This window comes from Tasmannia lanceolata, unplaced genomic scaffold, assembly GCF_043159265.1.
Source record: "Tasmannia lanceolata isolate RefF3 unplaced genomic scaffold, GAP_Taslan_0.1 ptg000015l, whole genome shotgun sequence".
NCBI lineage: Eukaryota > Viridiplantae > Streptophyta > Magnoliopsida > Canellales > Winteraceae > Tasmannia > Tasmannia lanceolata.
The window spans coordinates 45,486,422-45,506,782 of NW_027518692.1; the positions used below are offsets into that span (position 1 = coordinate 45,486,422).

Consider the following 20,361-nt stretch of genomic DNA (forward strand, 5'->3'; position numbering starts at 1 on the left):
GCCGACTGATGACTAGGTCTTGGATACGTTAGCGATCCCTTGGTTTTCCTTAGGACACACAGCCTAGCTACACATAGGTTGTAGGAACCACCTGCATTAGCTTAGGGCTAACCTGCATTTAGCTAGGACATATAGGGTGTCCTAAAATCTACAATTCACTGGAATTTAAATAATCGTTCAAGAAGCTTTAATAATTAGTCCGGTCTTTTAGATCGAGTCTAGGATAGAGGTCTAGGTGTCTTAGGCATCCTAGCTTAGAATAGGTACGAAGAACTACGTTGCCTTGATTCTCGTGGAGGCGGGGATACGTAGGCTTCTTTGGATGAATACCAGACCATCCGAGGACTCGGGCTAATAATTTAGAGTCTTAGGATTTGTTGTATTGTTATTGTGTGTTTTGATGTGTTTTTCTTATTTTCTAGTACTGATCCTATACCTTTTAGCTATAGCTTGCATGTGTTTGCACATCAGAACTTAGACACCCATTAGGCATGTCACTCATAACCTAGCTATGCTTAGGTGCCACATCTTTCATTTTATTTTATGTGTGCTTATTATTTTATCCTCAGGAAATGCATGCTTAGGTAGACGAATCCTGAGGATTGTTCCCATTTCACATGATTTTTACCCAAACTTCTTTGGAGTTAATAATAAATGGCATAAGAGACCAGGTGCTTGCACTTGGGCGAATTGGGGGCGCCTAACCCCTTCCCCATTCGTCATCAGGTACGGACCTTTTGTATCTCTGGTTATCCATTGCAAACAGAGCATTTGTTTTGGTTCCATGGCATGTCCATGGATGGCGACTCTGAGTTATTTTTCAGATATATCTTGGTTTCGAGCCCTGGCTCCAGATCAGGATGTATCTCTTTCTTTTTATATCGCCACTCATGCTATGCTGTGAGGGTGGCATCCGTTTCGAGAGTTCCTTGGCAGAGCTCTCCTTCACGTTGTGGAGATCTTAGAGGATTGCAGGAGGGATCTCGCGTCCCTCGGCACCGTCCTCAGGATCGGGGTCCACAGATTGGCGACTCTGCTGGGGAGTTCTTGAAACATTGCCTAACTCTATAAAAATGCCATTTTTACAAACTTCGGAGAAATTTGAGCTAAAATCATTTTAAATGGGAATTCTATCGTTAGAATCCAGGGGCACCAGATAGGTGCGTAATTAAAACAAGGGATTCACACACTGCACATCATATGTTATCATATTGTTTATTCTTTACTTATTTCATTGTTTTTCATTATTATTGGCTCCACGGGATAGATTGAATGCGTGCCCGACTGGGATGTCATTACACCCTGATGGTACTGTTGAATCTATTTCCAAGCTATGCGCCGGTGCTGCAGCCGTAAACACTGGGCGTACTTGTGTTTACAGCAGCCGATGAGCAATGAAGCATACTATGTATAACATTGGGCGTACTTTTGTTATACATATTAAGTATGTTTCATACGCATAGTACCCATTAGATTGAGTCCGGAGCCCTATTTTGTTTGATATATTATGTATATACTTACTGACTTAGTGAAACCTAACTAGGAAGTACCCGTGTTTATATAAGTATATTACATTCATATAAGGTCGAACATGTGTTGCTCACACATGTGGAGCCTAGAGTTAGGAGCTTTGTCCCATTTGTAGACTAGGGTAGCTCATTTTACATGGCTACAACACGGTCCTAGTTCACTCATCAGTCTGTCTTGAGTCGAGACTTCCTTGACTCCGCTAGATTAGAATTAGGGCTGGTGCCCCTGGTTAGGATTTGTGTGTATGTATATATGCCTATATATACTGATTATGTATATTAGGGTTCTCCTCTTAAGTTAGAGTTCCTTATTCATTTCAATTGGTTATATCCATTCGTTATTCGGATTTAGATCTAGTCAATGGCTTTTGCTTGCCATATCCTTGACCTGGTTTTGTCCTTTGATCTGTTGATTATAGGATTTGACCCGTTGTCATATATGCTCTCACCTTTGGTCGGTCCTTCATTTGGTCACCTTTATCTGGTAACCATATTCCGAATTTATCCTACCACCGTTGTTCATATATTGAGTTGTGGGAATCCTTTGTCTAGCCGTTATGCTGCCGGATTTTATCCAGAATATTTTGAGCATGATCGCTATCTCTTTGAGTTAGGAAATCCATGAGTTTACCCTACCTTACTTCCTTGTTTAGCGTCGTTATGCTGCCGGATTTGGTCCAGAACATTTTGAGCATAACCGCTATTTCTTAGAATTAGGAAAACCATGAGTTTGCCTTACCTTGACTTCCTTGTATAGCCGTTGTGCTGCCGAATTTTTCGCAACACATGTTGAGCATGATTGCTATCCTTTGGAGTCAGTCTACTTTGTCTTGATTCCCATATATACATTGCTCAGTAGGATTAGATCCTTACCTGTTTTGTCTTGAGATCTGGCCGATAGCTCGTTCGCTGTCCTTATGACCATGGTCTAGCATGATTGATCCTCTTGATCGTACAGTTAATGGTATTCATCACCAGATTTAGATCCGGTTTATGACCTACTTCTGTCATCTTATGGCCGTGGTTTATTTTTCTGATCTATTGGCTACCTCTCATCTTTGATGAAAAATTCATTATCACAGAGTTCATCTTTTTAATGAAATTGATTTTCAGATTACCCTGGTCATTTGTCTATGCAAAGTTATCCCCATTCTCTCCTGATCTTTGTCCTATCTGAATTTTAGGTCGGATCATGGCGAATAATTTGTTAGACAAGTGGATAGCTGAGACTGTTAAATCTTTTCCGTTGAGATGTGAAGAAAGGAGTGTGGCCGAGCGTTTCATCAGTTCTTTTACCCATCTGAATAGTCGTGGTATAAATTGGAAGTTTCTTCAAGCAGCTGCTGGATTTTGGGACCCTGTCTTCCATGTCTTTCGATTTGGATCTTTTGAACTTTGTCCTGTATTTGAAGATTGGTGTGCCTTGCTAGAGCTTCCTCCTGAGGGACTTTGGATCCGACCTTCGAGCATAGACTCTCCTCATGATCTCTTTCGCAGATTATTCGAAAATAAGGTTGTGAAAACTCTGCATTGCTTAACAGAGAGAAATGTGCAATTTCAGACCCTCATTGAGTTGTTTTCCAAAAACGTCGATCCTACTGACTCCCGTTTTCAGGAGTGTCGACGTAATGCGTTAGTCTTTGTTGTCTTTGCACGCCATGTCCTTCGCAGAGACTCTAGTGCCGCCCCTTTCACTTTGTTGGCGATAGTAGATCAGATAAATGAGGGGAGAAATCCTGTCCCTACAATGCTAGCCGAAACCTTTTATGGCTTAGACCTCATTGCTAGTAAAAAGGTGCAGGATAATTTTTTCGGATGTGCTAAGCTGTTATATGTGTGGCTATGTGAGAAACTCACTATCCTTCAGCCACAAAACAGCATTGAGTACACTCTTAAGAGTTTTCATTCTTGGAAGACAAAGGTTAAGCAATCTCAGCTTAATGAATGGCGCCATTGGCTGCAGAATGTAAGGGAAAACCAATTTCATTGGGTGAGTCAATCATGTCCACAAATTATCACCAGCACCTACCCATACTCATTTGTTTATCTTATGGGTTTAGAGAAATCATCTTTCTATGCACCTTTGTGCTTCCCTTGTCAGATTACCGCACACTCTTGTACTCCTAAGGTTATCACACCACCTAGCTGTGAAAACCTTACTCCTGATCTCATTGCATCCATAGTAGCTGCTTGGAGAGACAAAATCGCGGAGAGGAGATCTGCTTTCGCATCTAAACTTCGGAAGGGAGAAATACTGGAGGAGCCTGCAAACAAGAGAGCTCGGATCGAAGAGCTTTGAAGATTCCTTTTCATGAAATTGTCATTTTAATTTCTTCAAATTTCATTGTAAATGGTTACTTTCATCCAATTGTTAACAAAGACTAATGTTTTGATTGTAACTACATTTTGACTATTGATCAATGGAATAGCATTTATGTCTTTCTCTTATCTTATTTGGTACAGAATACTTTATCTCAATGCTTATCGTTTTAATTTAGTATGTTAATTTCCAATACAGGATTCTAAAATCGAGCAAACATCGCTCCCTCAGGTGTCAGTCAACCTGCATGGTCTAGACAGTCAACCACGTCTAGACTCATTCGTCAATTTGAACCGTTAACCTTACCTGAACAATCTGCATCCTCTTTATCTGAATCATCTGAATCCCTAGAGTCTGTCCAAATGGCTGAACCCAATGATGCGCTAACTAAAATTCAAGAGATGATGGTGAATCTTACCCGGGATATGGCCTTTATGAAAGAGGAGATGGCCCAAATGAAAGCCCAGTCTAATGAAAAGGTCTCTACTTCTAGAGCACCTACGGTTCAACCCCCTCCCGCTATACCGGCAAATCCGAGCCCTGCAAATTTGAACCACCCTTTCATTTCACCAGTAGACGTCGACCTAGAGGAAGGGCAGTATGCTGAAGAATATTGCATTCCAGATGTGGCCCGATATAATAAAGAAAAACAGGTAGCTGATCAATTGGAGAAGCTGACAAAAGAAATGGAAAGCTTGAAGCATCAAGGCCCAAAGCAGTTCGATATATCTGAGCTGATAATGTCTCCGGGAGCCACCTTGCCCCCTAAATTCAAAACCCCCGATTACGACAAATATGATGGGACTGGATGTCCCCGGAATCATATGAGATGGTTTATTGAGATGTCGCAGCAGTGTGGGCTATCTCCTGAACAAATGGCCAGGGTCTTTCCAATGTCTCTTACTGGGGTGGCGAAGAAGTGGTTTCTACGTCGAAAGCCCGAAGAGGTGAAGACCTTACAAAGCATCTCCAACAAATTTGTAGAGCAGTTTTCTATGGAAGAGGGGATAGAGGTTACCAAAAGGGATCTCAAGCAGTTAAAGCAAGGTCCTCTGGAGACCTTTACCTTTTTCATCCGTCGTTGGCGTCGAAAGTCTGCCCAGCTAAGCGAGAGGCTATCAGAAGAAGATCAGATCAAGCTGGTGATCAAGGGTTTGTCGCCGCAGTATTTCCATTTTTTGTCCCCTCAGCATTACACCGATTTTGACCATCTAATTAAGACTGGGACGAGGACTGAGGATGCAATAGCTAAGGGTCTGAGGGCCAGGCTCCCATCAGAGATCAGGGAAGGAAAGAGACCCGTGGTCGCACAGAAAGAAGTTGACCACGTAAACTATGTTCGCCCGGAGGCCAGGACTGTAACAGAGGTGGCGAGACCAGCCCCAGCCCCAGTAGAACAAAAACCTCTGAGGCACTTTGATCCGCTCCCATACCCTTTACCTCTGATTCTGAAAAAGTTGATAAGGGATAAGAAAATCAGGCTACCTGAAATTAGGCCAGTACCTAACCCGTTACCCCCATATTGGAGAGCAGACCAGTATTGTGAATACCACAGAAATTCGGGTCACCTCACTGAAAGATGTCTGGCCTTAAAGCATGCGCTCCAGACTATGTTAGAGAACGGAAAGCTTGAGGTGGAAAGGCCCAATGTAACTCGGAATCCCCTTCCCAATCATCGTGCAATTCCTCCTCCTGCGACGAATGCCATTTTTGTCGAGGAGCCAGTTCTTGATCCATCCATTCTCATTTGTGCAATCACTCCTGATGAGCCTTATATTCTAAGGTTTGATCCTGAGGAGATCGAAGAGATGGAAAGAGAAAGGTCTTATGCCCTCTGGAGGGGGAGTACCAGCTTGACAGAGGCGTCCTCTCCATATGTCCTTCGATGTGAAGAAGTCGAGGCAGAAAAGAAAACGCCTTATGTTCTAAGGATGGGTGATTTTGAAGAAGAGGAGGTAATTGAAACTCCGTATGTTCTGAGAATAGATGCAGATGATTTGCTTCTGTTAGAAGATCAGTGTGACGAGCTTCGTCATGTTACCAGGGGTGGCCGTGTGTTCAAGCCCGCGGAATTGAGAGCAGAAAACCCTGCAGAAGCAGTAAGAGCAGCTGAGAATCAGGGGCAGAGTAGGCCGAGTGCAGATGAGGAAGAAGATAATCTGTTGAAGCAGCTGAAGAAGACCCAAGCAAACGTTTCCATTTGGGGCCTACTTATGTCTTCGTCTAAGCACAGGAAGGTTGTACTCAAGGAGTTGAATGCTGCTCAGGTGTCAACTGAGATCACTCCCGATGAGTTAGTAAGCCTAGTCGCGGTAACTAGGACTTCCAAGGTAATATCTTTCACGGACGATGATTTACCTCCTGAAGGGAGTGACCATGCCCGTTCACTCAAAATTACTGTGATCTGCAACAAGAAAAGGGTACCCGAAGTACTAGTCGACAATGGGTCCTGTGGTACCCTGATCCCGCGAGAGGGGTGTGGGGCGCGAGCCGCCGCTCTCTCTCTCTTGGTCTCTCGTATCCACGCGATTGGCGTGTGCATTTTATTATTGATTTGAATTAATCTTTCCTGTGAACTTGGGATCACTAAGGCAATCCGAATTCCACACGAAAGAGACTGACAGAGTCGCCACCTAGATGTGGGATCTAGGACCCGTAATTAACCAGAAATCTAGACTCGCTACCTGGTTACGAGAATGGAAGGTATGGGGAGTTATCCACCACATGCACCATTCTTGCCCGATAATCGGTCTTCGATTCCAAAAGCTAACTCTTTTAAATTTATTTTAAATGGCTCATTCAACTCTATGTTAATGTGCGAACTAAGTGACATGCATCCTATGATCTAATTTCAATGTGAATCCTAAATGTGTATCTTGATCTATTAATTTGTCTGGATTCAATCTAAGTGAAAGTTCTCCTAAAATTCTAATTTCATGGAAAGTCCTAAGTGATTTGATTAAGCATTTACAAGAAAATTAATATACAAAACACCACAATTTGTTTGTGGTGCCGACTCGCGGGTGGTATGCCATCAGACATCCAAGCTGCCTACGTACCCAAGCCTCACTGGGATCAGAGTCGACGTAGTTCGGTGCACCTAAGCTAAGCTACTTATGCCTAACTCAACTAGGACACCGACCTAGACGGGATTGACTGTTTCAACAGTTTTAGGAGAAGTTATTTAATTCAAGTTGAGGATTTTATTATCTTAGGATTTCATCTAAGATGCTATATGATTCTCATCTAAATGCAAATGGTCCCTTAGACTAATGCAGGTTTGCCTACATCCTAGTTTACTAGGCTTGTCCTAGGGAAAGATTGGGTGACTAGTGTAACTAGACCTATGGCACGGTTGCTATACATAGCAAACGTCCGTGATGAGGCTGGACTCCTAACTCTAGGACTCCCTAAAACTTAGGACACAACACGACACGACACCATTGTTCCTAAATTGGGCTCTAAGGGTTCTTACGACGGAAACCATAATCCAATGGTTCCGAGAGACACGAGATGAATCGAGATGATGAATAGTGTGAGGGAATGGGAAAGATAGAGAAAGGTGCGACTGAACTTGGGAGTGCCAAATTGCCTACGTACCCCGTGATGGGGATCAAGCCACACGTAGTTCCACTGGGGAGGTTGCTTGGATTTTGGAAAACAGGTTTGGTATTTGGATCAGGAATCGGGTTTGTATTTGAGCATTGGACTTGAGATTCAAAAACATTGATATAGCAATGGGATTTTGGAATTGGGAATTTGCATCAAAGAATTGAGCATATTGGAATCATCAAGGGTTTGAATTTTCGGAATTCAAAGTGGGCGGGCTTATGAGATTCGGCCAAATGGATTCAGACATGCGACTCGGATTGTGTTGGGATATGACTTGGTTGGATTGGGTTAATGGTTAGGGTCAAGTGAGTCGGGTCTAAGTTAGGAGCAAACCCGAGACTAGCCATGGTCTAACTAGGAGGAAGCAGGGTACAAACCAGGGTGCGGACCAGGGTGCACCAGGGTGCGAACCAGCAGGGAACCAGGGTGCGAACCAGCAGGGAACCAGGGTGCGAACCAGCAGGGGAACCAGGGTGCAACCAGCAGGGAACCTGGGTGCAACCAGCAGCGAACCTGGGTGCAACCAGGGTCTAACCAGAGTGCGAACCAGCAGGGAACCAGGGTGCGAACCAATATCGAACCAGGGTGCGAACCAGTAGGGAACCAGGGTGCAACCAGCAGGGAAGCAGGGTGCGAACCAGTAGGGAACCAGGGTGCGAACCAGTAGGGAACCAGGGTGCAACCAGCAGGGAACCAGGGTGCGAATCAGTAGGGAACCAGGGTGCAACCAGCATCGAACCTGGGTGCAACCAGCAGCGAACCTGGGTGCAACCAGGGTCTAACCAGAGGCTAACCAGGGGGAAAACAGACCCTACATGCTTCCTAACATGGTTTTTCTTTTAAAGTAAAAGATATGCATGAAAACAGACCCTACATAGAATTGAAATAAATGCCTACCTCTTTGGAAACCCACTTTGTGTTTGATTTTTCTTTGATGGTAATTCCTTGAAGATGATTCCTTGCTTGATAATGACTGCTTTTGATATATATCACCCAACGTATAAAATCACCCGATCCGGCAAGGATGGCCGAACCCTTGAAGAGATGAAGGAGAGGGATGAATTTTCTAAGAGAGGGGTTCTTTTTCTTCTTTTTTGTTGGATGGTGGGATGAGAGGGTATTTATAGGAGAATGGGATAGGAGGTTAGGTGAGGTTAGGTGAGGTTAGGTAAGGTTAGGTGAGGTTAGGTGGTTAGGTGAGGTTAGGTGAGGTTAGGTGAGGTTTGGATGGTTAGGATGAGAGGAGAGGTTAGGTGAGGTTAGGTGAGGTTTGGATGGTTAGGATGAGAGGAGAGGTTAGGTGGTTTTGGATGGTTAGACCCAGGTCAAGATCTGCCATTGATCTAACGATTTACGGAAATCGGGTCTCGGAATGGAATCAGGGTTCGGGCTATGAAGTGACCCTATCTTATTTTGTCCCGATTGATGATCCGTAAAGTCAGATCAAGATATTAATGACCTAAAACATATATTAGGTTATTATTGGTTAAAGTAAAGCAAAATGTGGGTGTCTACAGATGCCCCTCTTTGGTAGAGACGACGTAGTCATCGAATACCAAAGTTAAAATGACAGAACCATTTTGCGTAACTTTAATCGACAAAGGAACCCCCTAAACACAATGCAACCTAATATAATGCAAGACCTTAGATGAAATCCTAGAATTGGAATGCAATAAAACAAACCCGCTGCGGTGCCGCTGGCAACGAGAGAAATGGGATACCATTTTCAAATGGATTTTCGGAGGGAAAGGAATATCGCTTTTGAACAGCTTCAGAGGAAATGAGACGTCATTTTCAAATGGTCTCAGAGAGAATAATGGATGACTTTTGAAAGATTCTTAATGAAAATGCAGCATCATTTTTGAATGGGCTTGGGCAAGATAAAATACCGTATTTATACGGATTCCAAGGAAATGAGACATCATAGTTGTATGATGTTCAAAGGGTATAAGAGATCATTGTTGTATGGACTTGAAGAGAATGAAATACCGTATTTGTACGGATTCCAAGGAAATGAGACATCATAGTTGTATGATGTTCAAAGGGGATAAGAGACCATAGTTGTATGGACTCGAAGAGAATGAAATACCGTATTTGTACGGATTCCAAGGAAATGAGACATCATAGTTGTATGATGTTCAAAGGGTATAAGAGACCATAGTTGTATGGACTCGAAGAGAATGAAATACCGTATTTGTACGGATTCCAAGGAAATGAGACATCATAGTTGTATGATGTTCAAAGGGTATAAGAGACCATAGTTGTATGGACTCGAAGAGAATGAAATACCGTATTTGTAAGGATTCCAAGGAAATGAGACATCATAGTTGTATGATGTTCAAAGGGGATAAGAGATCAAAGTTGTATGGACTCGAAGAGAATGAAATACCGTATTTGTACGGATTCCAAGGAAATGAGACATCGTAGTTGTATGATGTTCAAAGAGGATAAGAGACCATAGTTGTATGGACTTGAAGAGAATGAAATACCGTATTTGTACGGATTCCAAGGAAATGAGACATCATAGTTGTATGATGTTCAAAGGGGATAAGAGACCATAGTTGTATGGACTCGAAGAGAATGAAATACCGTATTTGTACGGATTCCAAGGAAATGAGACATCATAGTTGTATGATGTTCAAAGGGTATAAGAGACCATAGTTGTATGGACTCGAAGAGAATGAAATACCGTATTTGTAAGGATTCCAAGGAAATGAGACATCATAGTTGTATGATGTTCAAAGGGGATAAGAGACCATAGTTGTATGGACTCGAAGAGAATGAAATACCGTATTTGTACGGATTCCAAGGAAATGAGACATCATAGATGTATGATGTTCAAAGAGGATAAGAGACCATAGTTGTATGGACTCGAAAAAAAGAGGCACCGTTCACAAACGGGCTCAAGGAGAAGACAAGACCATTCACAAATGGACTCGAGAAATGAGGCACCATTCACAAACGGGCTCAAGGAGGACGATACCATTCACAAATGGATTCGAGAAAAGAGGCCCCATTCACAAATGGGCTCAAGGATAAGACAAGACCATTCACAAATGGACTCGAGAAATGAGGCACCATTCACAAACGGGCTCAAGGAGAAGACGAGACCATTCACAAATGGATTCGAGAAATGAGGCACCGTTCACAAACGGGCTCAAGGAGAAGACAAGACCATTCACAAATGGACTCGAAAAATGAGGCACCGTTCACAAACGGGCTCAAAGAGGACACGAGACCATTCACAAATGGACTCAGAAATGAGGCCCCGTTCACAAACGGGCTCGAAGAATTTAGAGAATTTTTATGAACTTGAATTTGTCGTAGGATTGGATTTTTTTGAATTAAGGATTTGGATTTGATAAATTTTTATTTTTGGGAAATGAGGTACCGTCCGTAAACGGGCTCAATGAGAAGACGAGACCATTCACAAATGGCCTCGAGAAAAGAGGCACCGTTCACAAACGGGCTCAAAAAGGATATGAGATTTTTCGTAGGATTGGATTTTTTTTTTTTTTAGTTAAGGATTTGGATTTGATAAATTTTTTATTTTTGGGAAATGAGGTACCGTCCGCAAACGGGCTCAAGGAGAAGACGAGACCATTCACAAATGGCCTCGAGAAAAGAGGCGCCGTTCACAAACGGGCTCAAAGAGGACATGAGATTTTTCGTAGGATTTGAATTTGACGTAAGATTGGATTTGTTTTTTTTTTTTTGAATTGGGATTTGATTTGATGAATTTTTTATTTTTGGGAAATGAGGTACCGTCCGTAAACGGGCTCAAGGAGAAGACGAGACCATTCACAAATGGATTCGAGAAATGAGGCACCGTTCACAAACGGGCTCAAGGAGAAGACAAGACCATTCACAAATGGACTCGAGAAATGAGGCACCGTTCACAAACGGGCTCAAAGAGGACACGAGACCATTCACAAATGGACTCAGAAAATGAGGCACCGTTCACAAACGGGCTCAAGGAGAAGATGAGACCATTCACAAATGGACTCAGAGAATGAGACACCGTTCACAAACGGGTTCAAGGAGAAGACGAGACCATTCACAAATGGACTTGAGAAATGAGGCCCCGTTCACAAACGGGCTCGAAGAATTTAGAGATTTTTTATGAACTTGAATTTGACGTAGCATTGGATTTTTTTTTTTTTTTTTTTTAATTAAGGATTTGGATTTGATAAATTTTTTTATTTTTGGAAAATGAGGTACCGTCCGCAAACGGGCTCAAGGAGAAGATGAGACCATTCACAAATGGCCTCGAGAACAGAGGCACCGTTCACAAACGGGCTCAAAGAGGACATTAGAGCATTCACAAATGGACTCAGAGAATGAGAAACCTGTTCACAAACGGGTTCAAGGAGAAGACGAGACCATTCACAAATGGACTCGAGAAATGAGGCACCTTTCACAAAAGGGCTCAAAGAGGACATGAGATTTTTCATGAACTTGAATTTGACGTAAGATTGGATTTGTTTGAATCGGGGATTGGATTTGATGAATTTTGGATTTTTTTATTTTTTTTATTTTTTTTTTTTGAACTCAATGAAATCGGGGACATTATAGATCGTGCCCAGTAAAGATATTGGAAACCAAGACTTTGACGAATGATGAGACGACCAACCTTATGAACGAAGAACCATTAGTAACAAGAATGGATTAGGAACACTTTTATGAAACTTCAACAAGATTTTTCTCAATGAGACTGTTGGTCTTGTCTTCTGGGGATTTTGATAACTGAAACCTTGAACAAGATACTTGAAATTGGTAATTTAGAACAACGGCTCTCTAACATGGAAAAGCGGGATCTGTTTTTTGACAGGTGCTTAGATGAACATTTCTTGACCAGGATAGTATTTAACTAACCGGAAGGAAATTCTGAATTTTAATGGTTCATCTTTCTGAGAAATTGGCTCAACCACCATTGCATCTGGGGCTCTTCCAAGCTTAAGGTGCCTTCCTGGGGTATGATCTTTTTACGGAAGCTGGGCTTTCTGATGTTTCTACTTCTGAACTCTTCTGAGTTGATCTTCTTTGAAATGTAGCTGTTTGACTAGATTCTCGAACCCTTTCAGGTATAATTGCAGGGAGCTGCCTAGGCCGGGCCTCCTTCACCAATACAGTTACATCATTTGGACATAGGAACGACGATTGACTCTTTCTAAAGAGAAAACTTAGATGAAAGGCACTACTCAAAGGATTGAGCAGCTCTGAAGGAGTGAACTTAGAATAACAAAGATTGACTGACTATACTGACAAACACAGTGATGCTTCTGACTTAGTTAATATTTTGTTTGGTAAGTCTATCCTTTCGAGGAATAGTTTTTCAATTGGTAAACACTGGACTTTTTCCTTAAAACAGTAATGCCTCAAGGATTTAATTACGCCCCCTAAGATTGCTTAGCTTCAATGCCCCCAGTTTTGAGGATATCACTTGAATTTGCTTGAACTTCAGTTGATCTTCAGTCTTGATACCAGCTGTAGCCTTCTTATAATGATTCTCTTACCGTGACCAAGTCACCTCTTCGGGGTTTTTAACTTGGCGGACCGCGCTAGCCTTAACTTTTGCCTGAACCACCATTCTAGGTTTTCGATCCAGCAGGCTATCCCCTTAGCTTTTGCCTAAGCCGCCCTTTCGGGTTTTCAACTTAGCAGGGGAATGATCTTAAATTTTGCCTAGACCGCCCTTTCAGGTTTTCAGTCTAGCAGATCTTCAAACTCCGTTCGTTTTCTTATTCATCATTTTTTTTTATTGTGTCTCGGGACCTAGCTCATTAGTTCTGAACACCAGAAGGACTTTATAGGTAGGATAGGGCTTTTCAAAGAATGGCTTAAGGTTCAACAAAGATTTCGACCGAACCTGTGAACAGGTTGCCTACATATCCCAAGGTAGGAATCAGGTCGTGTGTAGGTCAAGGCGAATGCCCCTAGTTTGAAGATCAATTGTTTGATTTTTTTTTCCTTTTTTCTTTTCTTTCTGGAACAATTAACTTCTCTTCTTTTGGAACTTGTCCCTCTCTTTTTTTTTTTTGAAAGGATTGAATTTCTTTTTTTTTTGATTGATTGAATTGCTTTTCTTTTTTGAATCGACCGAACTCAGTTTAACCGAGCTGCCTACGTACCCCAGTGTAGGGATCAGGTATCGCGTAGTTCGGGGGAATGCCCCAAGTTTGATGGGTTTTCAAGAAAATTTGATTTAGGCTCGAAGGGTTTGCAAATCGGTATTCTTTTGACATTGGGTTTTGATTTTGGGATTTAATCGGCCAAAGGAGGCCTTTCGATGTTCAGATTGGGAATCGATCTAGGTTACTAGAGTCCCTCTGGTACTGATTATTTTTTTTTTTCTTTTGTTTTTTTTTTTCGCGGAGTTTGACGGCATTTCCAGGTAAGAGATAATGGATCTTCTTCTTTCAAGATTCTAATATGTGCTTTTGACTTTCATAGAGCGAAACTTGTTCTTTGACATCCTCCATCTATGGATTCGTACTCTCGATATCTGATGATCACTTTTCATTGTTTGCTTTTGAACTTTTCATCTTGAATTTGTTGGCTTTATGAATTTGAGAACCAAGGTCATTGATTGGAAATATGAAAGTTGTTTCCACTCTATGCCCCTTGTATAGCATATATCTTCTTACTTTCTTCATTTTCTTTGAGCTTTCCATCTATGTCTTGCCCCTGGTATCGGTTGTAGCTTTTCTAGACAATCTTCTTATTCTTGAAATAATTTTATCAATTCTTCACACTCTTTAGAGGGTAATGTATTTTCAATCGGCATTCACTGAATCAAAGTTTCAGTGCCAGTGTTTATCATTTCAATTTCATCTTTGAAAGGTTGGGATTGGCGCTCCTCCTCTCGTTCAAGTAATTGCTGTGACTCAAGTGGAGTTTCGTCAATTTTGTCCTCATTTGAGGAGGGAGTCTTATTTTAAGATCAGAAGCACACTTAAGAAACAAACACAAGTGAATTATTGGACACGACCTATCCTGAACATGCTCAGGATTCACAACTCTAAATAAAAAAGAGAGATGATTTGCCTGGACTAGGCATTGACCTTGAAATGTAAGACCGGACTCAACAATTGTACTGACCATGATGACTGATTCGCATAGGGGAATGCCCCTAGTTCAAGGATTATGATAGTGAACTCTGAAGGACTTAGCAAAATATTCTTGAAAAAGGTTGCCCTTAGAGTAAGAAAGGACTAAGGGTACAAGTAAGATTGGATCATCTGGACCAGGCATGATCAGATCATGAGATTGCATAATCGAAAGATTGTGAGATTCTGCTCCTGCCAGTTAGGGGATGGCATGAAGATACGATCGAATTGTATGACAGAAGAATGAAAGACGCACGATCAAGAGATTAGATGAGATAGCATAAGATTGCTTTCAACGGATAGATCATGAATGACTAATCCTATGAGATCTTTGAAAATGATGGGATTTATATCCTAACCCCAAAGGGAAAGTTTTTAATCTTCACACATTTTAACAGTGTTACCTGAGGGAATCAACCCTAATCCTAGTCTAGCGGAGTGGAGAGAGGATCTCGACTCATGACTTTGTTCGTGTATCTAAGGACCGATCGTAGCCATTGGAAGATGGACTACGGCCTAATCTAGACACAAATAGGTAGGATATCCTAAACTAGGCTCACACACGTGATGCACATGTGTTCGTATACTACATGCATGTGTGGGTTAATCTAGGGGTAAGGCCAAGAGTTCCCTTAGCGCGAATCCATGTTCGATATACTGTACCAGTGTCCGGCGTATCAGTACGTGAACAAGAGATCCGTTTACGTACCATAAAGGTACTAGGCTAAGGGTGGAATGCTTCTCTAGCACAGAGGCACCAGGTGATGAAATCCCAGTCAACCATGCTAGATAACACTCCGGGTTCCTAAAATAGGACGTGTGTGCACGTGAGATGCAAGAGTTTAGATGCAAGTGATGTAAGTGTGTGCAATATGTTTGCGCAATCTATGATGCCTTCAGGTTTTGTTAAATTAAGTTTGAGTAAAATGTGATGAGAAAATAAAACAAGACAAACTAATCTAACAAGTATAGAGTTTTTATGAGCCATTTAAAATTAAATTCAAATGAATTATCTTTTGGAATTTTAATGAAGTTAGGTGATCCCCAGCAGAGTCGCCAGACTGTGGTACCCTGATCCCGCGAGAGGGGTGTGGGGCGCGAGCCGCCGCTCTCTCTCTCTTGGTCTCTCGTATCCACGCGATTGGCGTGTGCATTTTATTATTGATTTGAATTAATCTTTCCTGTGAACTTGGGATCACTAAGGCAATCCGAATTCCACACGAAAGAGACTGACAGAGTCGCCACCTAGATGTGGGATCTAGGACCCGTAATTAACCAGAAATCTAGACTCGCTACCTGGTTACGAGAATGGAAGGTATGGGGAGTTATCCACCACATGCACCATTCTTGCCCGATAATCGGTCTTCGATTCCAAAAGCTAACTCTTTTAAATTTATTTTAAATGGCTCATTCAACTCTATGTTAATGTGCGAACTAAGTGACATGCATCCTATGATCTAATTTCAATGTGAATCCTAAATGTGTATCTTGATCTATTAATTTGTCTGGATTCAATCTAAGTGAAAGTTCTCCTAAAATTCTAATTTCATGGAAAGTCCTAAGTGATTTGATTAAGCATTTACAAGAAAATTAATATACAAAACACCACAATTTGTTTGTGGTGCCGACTCGCGGGTGGTATGCCATCAGACATCCAAGCTGCCTACGTACCCAAGCCTCACTGGGATCAGAGTCGACGTAGTTCGGTGCACCTAAGCTAAGCTACTTATGCCTAACTCAACTAGGACACCGACCTAGACGGGATTGACTGTTTCAACAGTTTTAGGAGAAGTTATTTAATTCAAGTTGAGGATTTTATTATCTTAGGATTTCATCTAAGATGCTATATGATTCTCATCTAAATGCAAATGGTCCCTTAGACTAATGCAGGTTTGCCTACATCCTAGTTTACTAGGCTTGTCCTAGGGAAAGATTGGGTGACTAGTGTAACTAGACCTATGGCACGGTTGCTATACATAGCAAACGTCCGTGATGAGGCTGGACTCCTAACTCTAGGACTCCCTAAAACTTAGGACACAACACGACACGACACCATTGTTCCTAAATTGGGCTCTAAGGGTTCTTACGACGGAAACCATAATCCAATGGTTCCGAGAGACACGAGATGAATCGAGATGATGAATAGTGTGAGGGAATGGGAAAGATAGAGAAAGGTGCGACTGAACTTGGGAGTGCCAAATTGCCTACGTACCCCGTGATGGGGATCAAGCCACACGTAGTTCCACTGGGGAGGTTGCTTGGATTTTGGAAAACAGGTTTGGTATTTGGATCAGGAATCGGGTTTGTATTTGAGCATTGGACTTGAGATTCAAAAACATTGATATAGCAATGGGATTTTGGAATTGGGAATTTGCATCAAAGAATTGAGCATATTGGAATCATCAAGGGTTTGAATTTTCGGAATTCAAAGTGGGCGGGCTTATGAGATTCGGCCAAATGGATTCAGACATGCGACTCGGATTGTGTTGGGATATGACTTGGTTGGATTGGGTTAATGGTTAGGGTCAAGTGAGTCGGGTCTAAGTTAGGAGCAAACCCGAGACTAGCCATGGTCTAACTAGGAGGAAGCAGGGTACAAACCAGGGTGCGGACCAGGGTGCACCAGGGTGCGAACCAGCAGGGAACCAGGGTGCGAACCAGCAGGGAACCAGGGTGCGAACCAGCAGGGGAACCAGGGTGCAACCAGCAGGGAACCTGGGTGCAACCAGCAGCGAACCTGGGTGCAACCAGGGTCTAACCAGAGTGCGAACCAGCAGGGAACCAGGGTGCGAACCAATATCGAACCAGGGTGCGAACCAGTAGGGAACCAGGGTGCAACCAGCAGGGAAGCAGGGTGCGAACCAGTAGGGAACCAGGGTGCGAACCAGTAGGGAACCAGGGTGCAACCAGCAGGGAACCAGGGTGCAACCAGCATCGAACCTGGGTGCAACCAGCAGCGAACCTGGGTGCAACCAGGGTCTAACCAGAGGCTAACCAGGGGGAAAACAGACCCTACATGCTTCCTAACATGGTTTTTCTTTTAAAGTAAAAGATATGCATGAAAACAGACCCTACATAGAATTGAAATAAATGCCTACCTCTTTGGAAACCCACTTTGTGTTTGATTTTTCTTTGATGGTAATTCCTTGAAGATGATTCCTTGCTTGATAATGACTGCTTTTGATATATATCACCCAACGTATAAAATCACCCGATCCGGCAAGGATGGCCGAACCCTTGAAGAGATGAAGGAGAGGGATGAATTTTCTAAGAGAGGGGTTCTTTTTCTTCTTTTTTGTTGGATGGTGGGATGAGAGGGTATTTATAGGAGAATGGGATAGGAGGTTAGGTGAGGTTAGGTGAGGTTAGGTAAGGTTAGGTGAGGTTAGGTGGTTAGGTGAGGTTAGGTGAGGTTAGGTGAGGTTTGGATGGTTAGGATGAGAGGAGAGGTTAGGTGAGGTTTGGATGGTTAGGATGAGAGGAGAGGTTAGGTGGTTTTGGATGGTTAGACCCAGGTCAAGATCTGCCATTGATCTAACGATTTACGGAAATCGGGTCTCGGAATGGAATCAGGGTTCGGGCTATGAAGTGACCCTATCTTATTTTGTCCCGATTGATGATCCGTAAAGTCAGATCAAGATATTAATGACCTAAAACATATATTAGGTTATTATTGGTTAAAGTAAAGCAAAATGTGGGTGTCTACAGGTCCGCTCTGAATATTTGTCCTCTAAGTACTGCAGCAACTTTGGGCTTCGGGCCCGGGGATTTCATTCCTTCTGAGCAGGGTATATTAGCGTATGATGGCACCCGGCGAGATGTCATCGGAACCCTGGCCACTGAAATCCAGATTGGAGGAGAAGACTTCGACATCGAATTTCAAGTATTGGACATTAAGGCTTCTTTCTTGCTGTTATTGGGTCGACCTTGGCTGCATAAGGTCGGAGTTATCCCTTCTACCCTTCATCAAAAGTTGAAGTTTGTTCATAACGGCAGGGTAGTGACTGTAAAGGGTGACCCGGACTTAGAGATTGGGCAGATTTCACAAGAGCTAGTAGTTGGGAAGGAAGCCGATGTCAGCTTGACAGGTTTTTCACTGGAGGTGTCGGTCATATCCATGAAAGAAGCCATGGGCGAGGAAGTTTTCTTCTTGACTAGCACCAACTCGAATGTAGTCAGGATGATCCGTAAACAAGGTTATATTCCGGGCGCAGGGCTGGGCAAATATCATCAAGGCCCTACTGAGTGGCCTGTGATCAGAACTTTCAATGGTCTCTTTGGCCTGGGATATGAGCCGACCGAGCAGGAGGTCAAGGAAATGAAAAGATACATGCTGAAATGGGCCGAGTGCCGCCGCCGGGGACTAGAATTGCCTATGGGATCAATCAGTCTGGTCAGAAACGGCATTTTCAGAAAAGAGGGGGCAGATTTTCCATTTTGCGGGTTTGCTGAGCCATGGACCGATGATGTGACAGGGCAGAGGTTTCCGGGTTTCGAAATATTCTTTAACCTGGAGTTATCAGAAGCGCCAATGAGTGTTCGGATTACTGAGGAAGCATCGGAAACTGATTGGGCCGATGTTTTAGAGCCGAGCTGTCTGAATGTCATGTTTCAGATTGAATATCCAGTGGTTGGCAGTGAGACCGAAGCGTCAGAGGTGGCAGTGATAGGCAGAGATGCATTCATTCTGAACCCCGCAGAGTTAATCACCCCAGCCGAGGGACCCTTGACCAACTGGACCTCCCAGGTTTTACCTCGAGTAGTCTTTCAGTATAGTCCCGTTTCCTCAAAAGAGTCAGTAGTCTCTAAGTATACGTCTACTTCCCAGTCTGATATTGAGTTTGTTTATTCTAACGATTCTTTTGATGCAGGTACCGTAGAAGTTGGATCTGGTTCCGGAGTCGGTGACAAGTCTCTTTCTAATAAGGTCGAGTCCAAGAGTACTTTAGATGATGAGTTTATTTCTTCAACTGCACATATGCCAGCGTTGGTTGAGTTCAATGTTGAGTTGTCTGTTGAGTCTTTGAATACATCGTTAAAGTCCAATGCAATGCCTGCTGTGGGCTATTCCATTCTTGATGTAACCAATTCTATGAATGAAATGAAAGACTCTTTTACATACATTCCTGTTTCTGTTTCTCCTGTTTCCATTTCAAGTACTGAATCTGCTCTTAAAACTGATAATATTAATAATGATAATCAAGATTCCTCCTCTGACGAGGATGCCGACGAAACTCCCCTTGAAATCAAACATATGATTCAACAAGAGGAGAGTCGCCGAGCAAGACCGCTCGAAGAGGAAATTGAAACTGTAAATATTGGTGACGAAACCTTAATTCGGGAAATACGAATTGGCAAAACTTTATCTCCCGAAGAGCGTGAGGAATTAATCACTTTACTTAAGGAGTTCAATGAGGTTTTTGCTTGGTCTTATGATGACATGCCGGGATTGAGCGAAGACATTGTCCAGCATCGATTGCCTCTAATCCCTGGCGCAAAGCCAAAGAAGCAAAAACTTCGAAAACTTAAAACAGAATGGGAGTTAAAAGTTCATGATGAAGTTAAAAAGCTATTGGAAGTAAAATTCATTCAAGTTGTTGAATATCCAGAATGGCTAGCGAATATAGTGCCGGTGCCCAAAAAGGACGGAAAGGTCAGGATGTGTGTGGACTTCAGGGACCTCAACAAAGCAAGCCCGAAGGACGATTTTCCGCTTCCGAACATTGATCTTCTGGTGGACAATACAGCTGGTCATGCTCTGTTATCTTTTATGGATGGGTTTTCAGGATAT

At 42.7% G+C, this 20,361-nt stretch overlaps 2 protein-coding genes across 3 annotated transcripts in view; both read left to right on the forward strand.

The window, feature by feature from the left end:
• LOC143847561 (protein BOBBER 1-like) overlaps positions 1–20,361 on the forward strand; it is a 78,718-nt gene that overhangs the window by 29,360 nt on the left and 28,997 nt on the right. The gene's annotated exons all lie outside the window — the stretch shown is intronic.
• On the forward strand, positions 4,692–19,693 carry LOC143892023 (uncharacterized). The gene is made up of 3 exons (XM_077396500.1): positions 4,692–6,295; positions 18,279–19,317; positions 19,442–19,693. Exons 1-3 carry the CDS (start codon positions 4,692–4,694, stop codon positions 19,448–19,450), a joined length of 2,652 nt encoding a protein of 883 aa, XP_077252615.1. The 3' UTR covers positions 19,451–19,693.

Coding starts and splice junctions, on each gene's coding strand:
- LOC143892023 (XM_077396500.1), top strand. CDS start 4,692: ATGTCGCAGCAGTGTGGGCTATCTCCTGAACAAATGGCCAGGGTCTTT. Junction 6,296..18,278: donor GAAGTACTAGTCGACAATGG/GTCCTGTGGTAC, acceptor GGGTGTCTACAG/GTCCGCTCTGAATATTTGTC.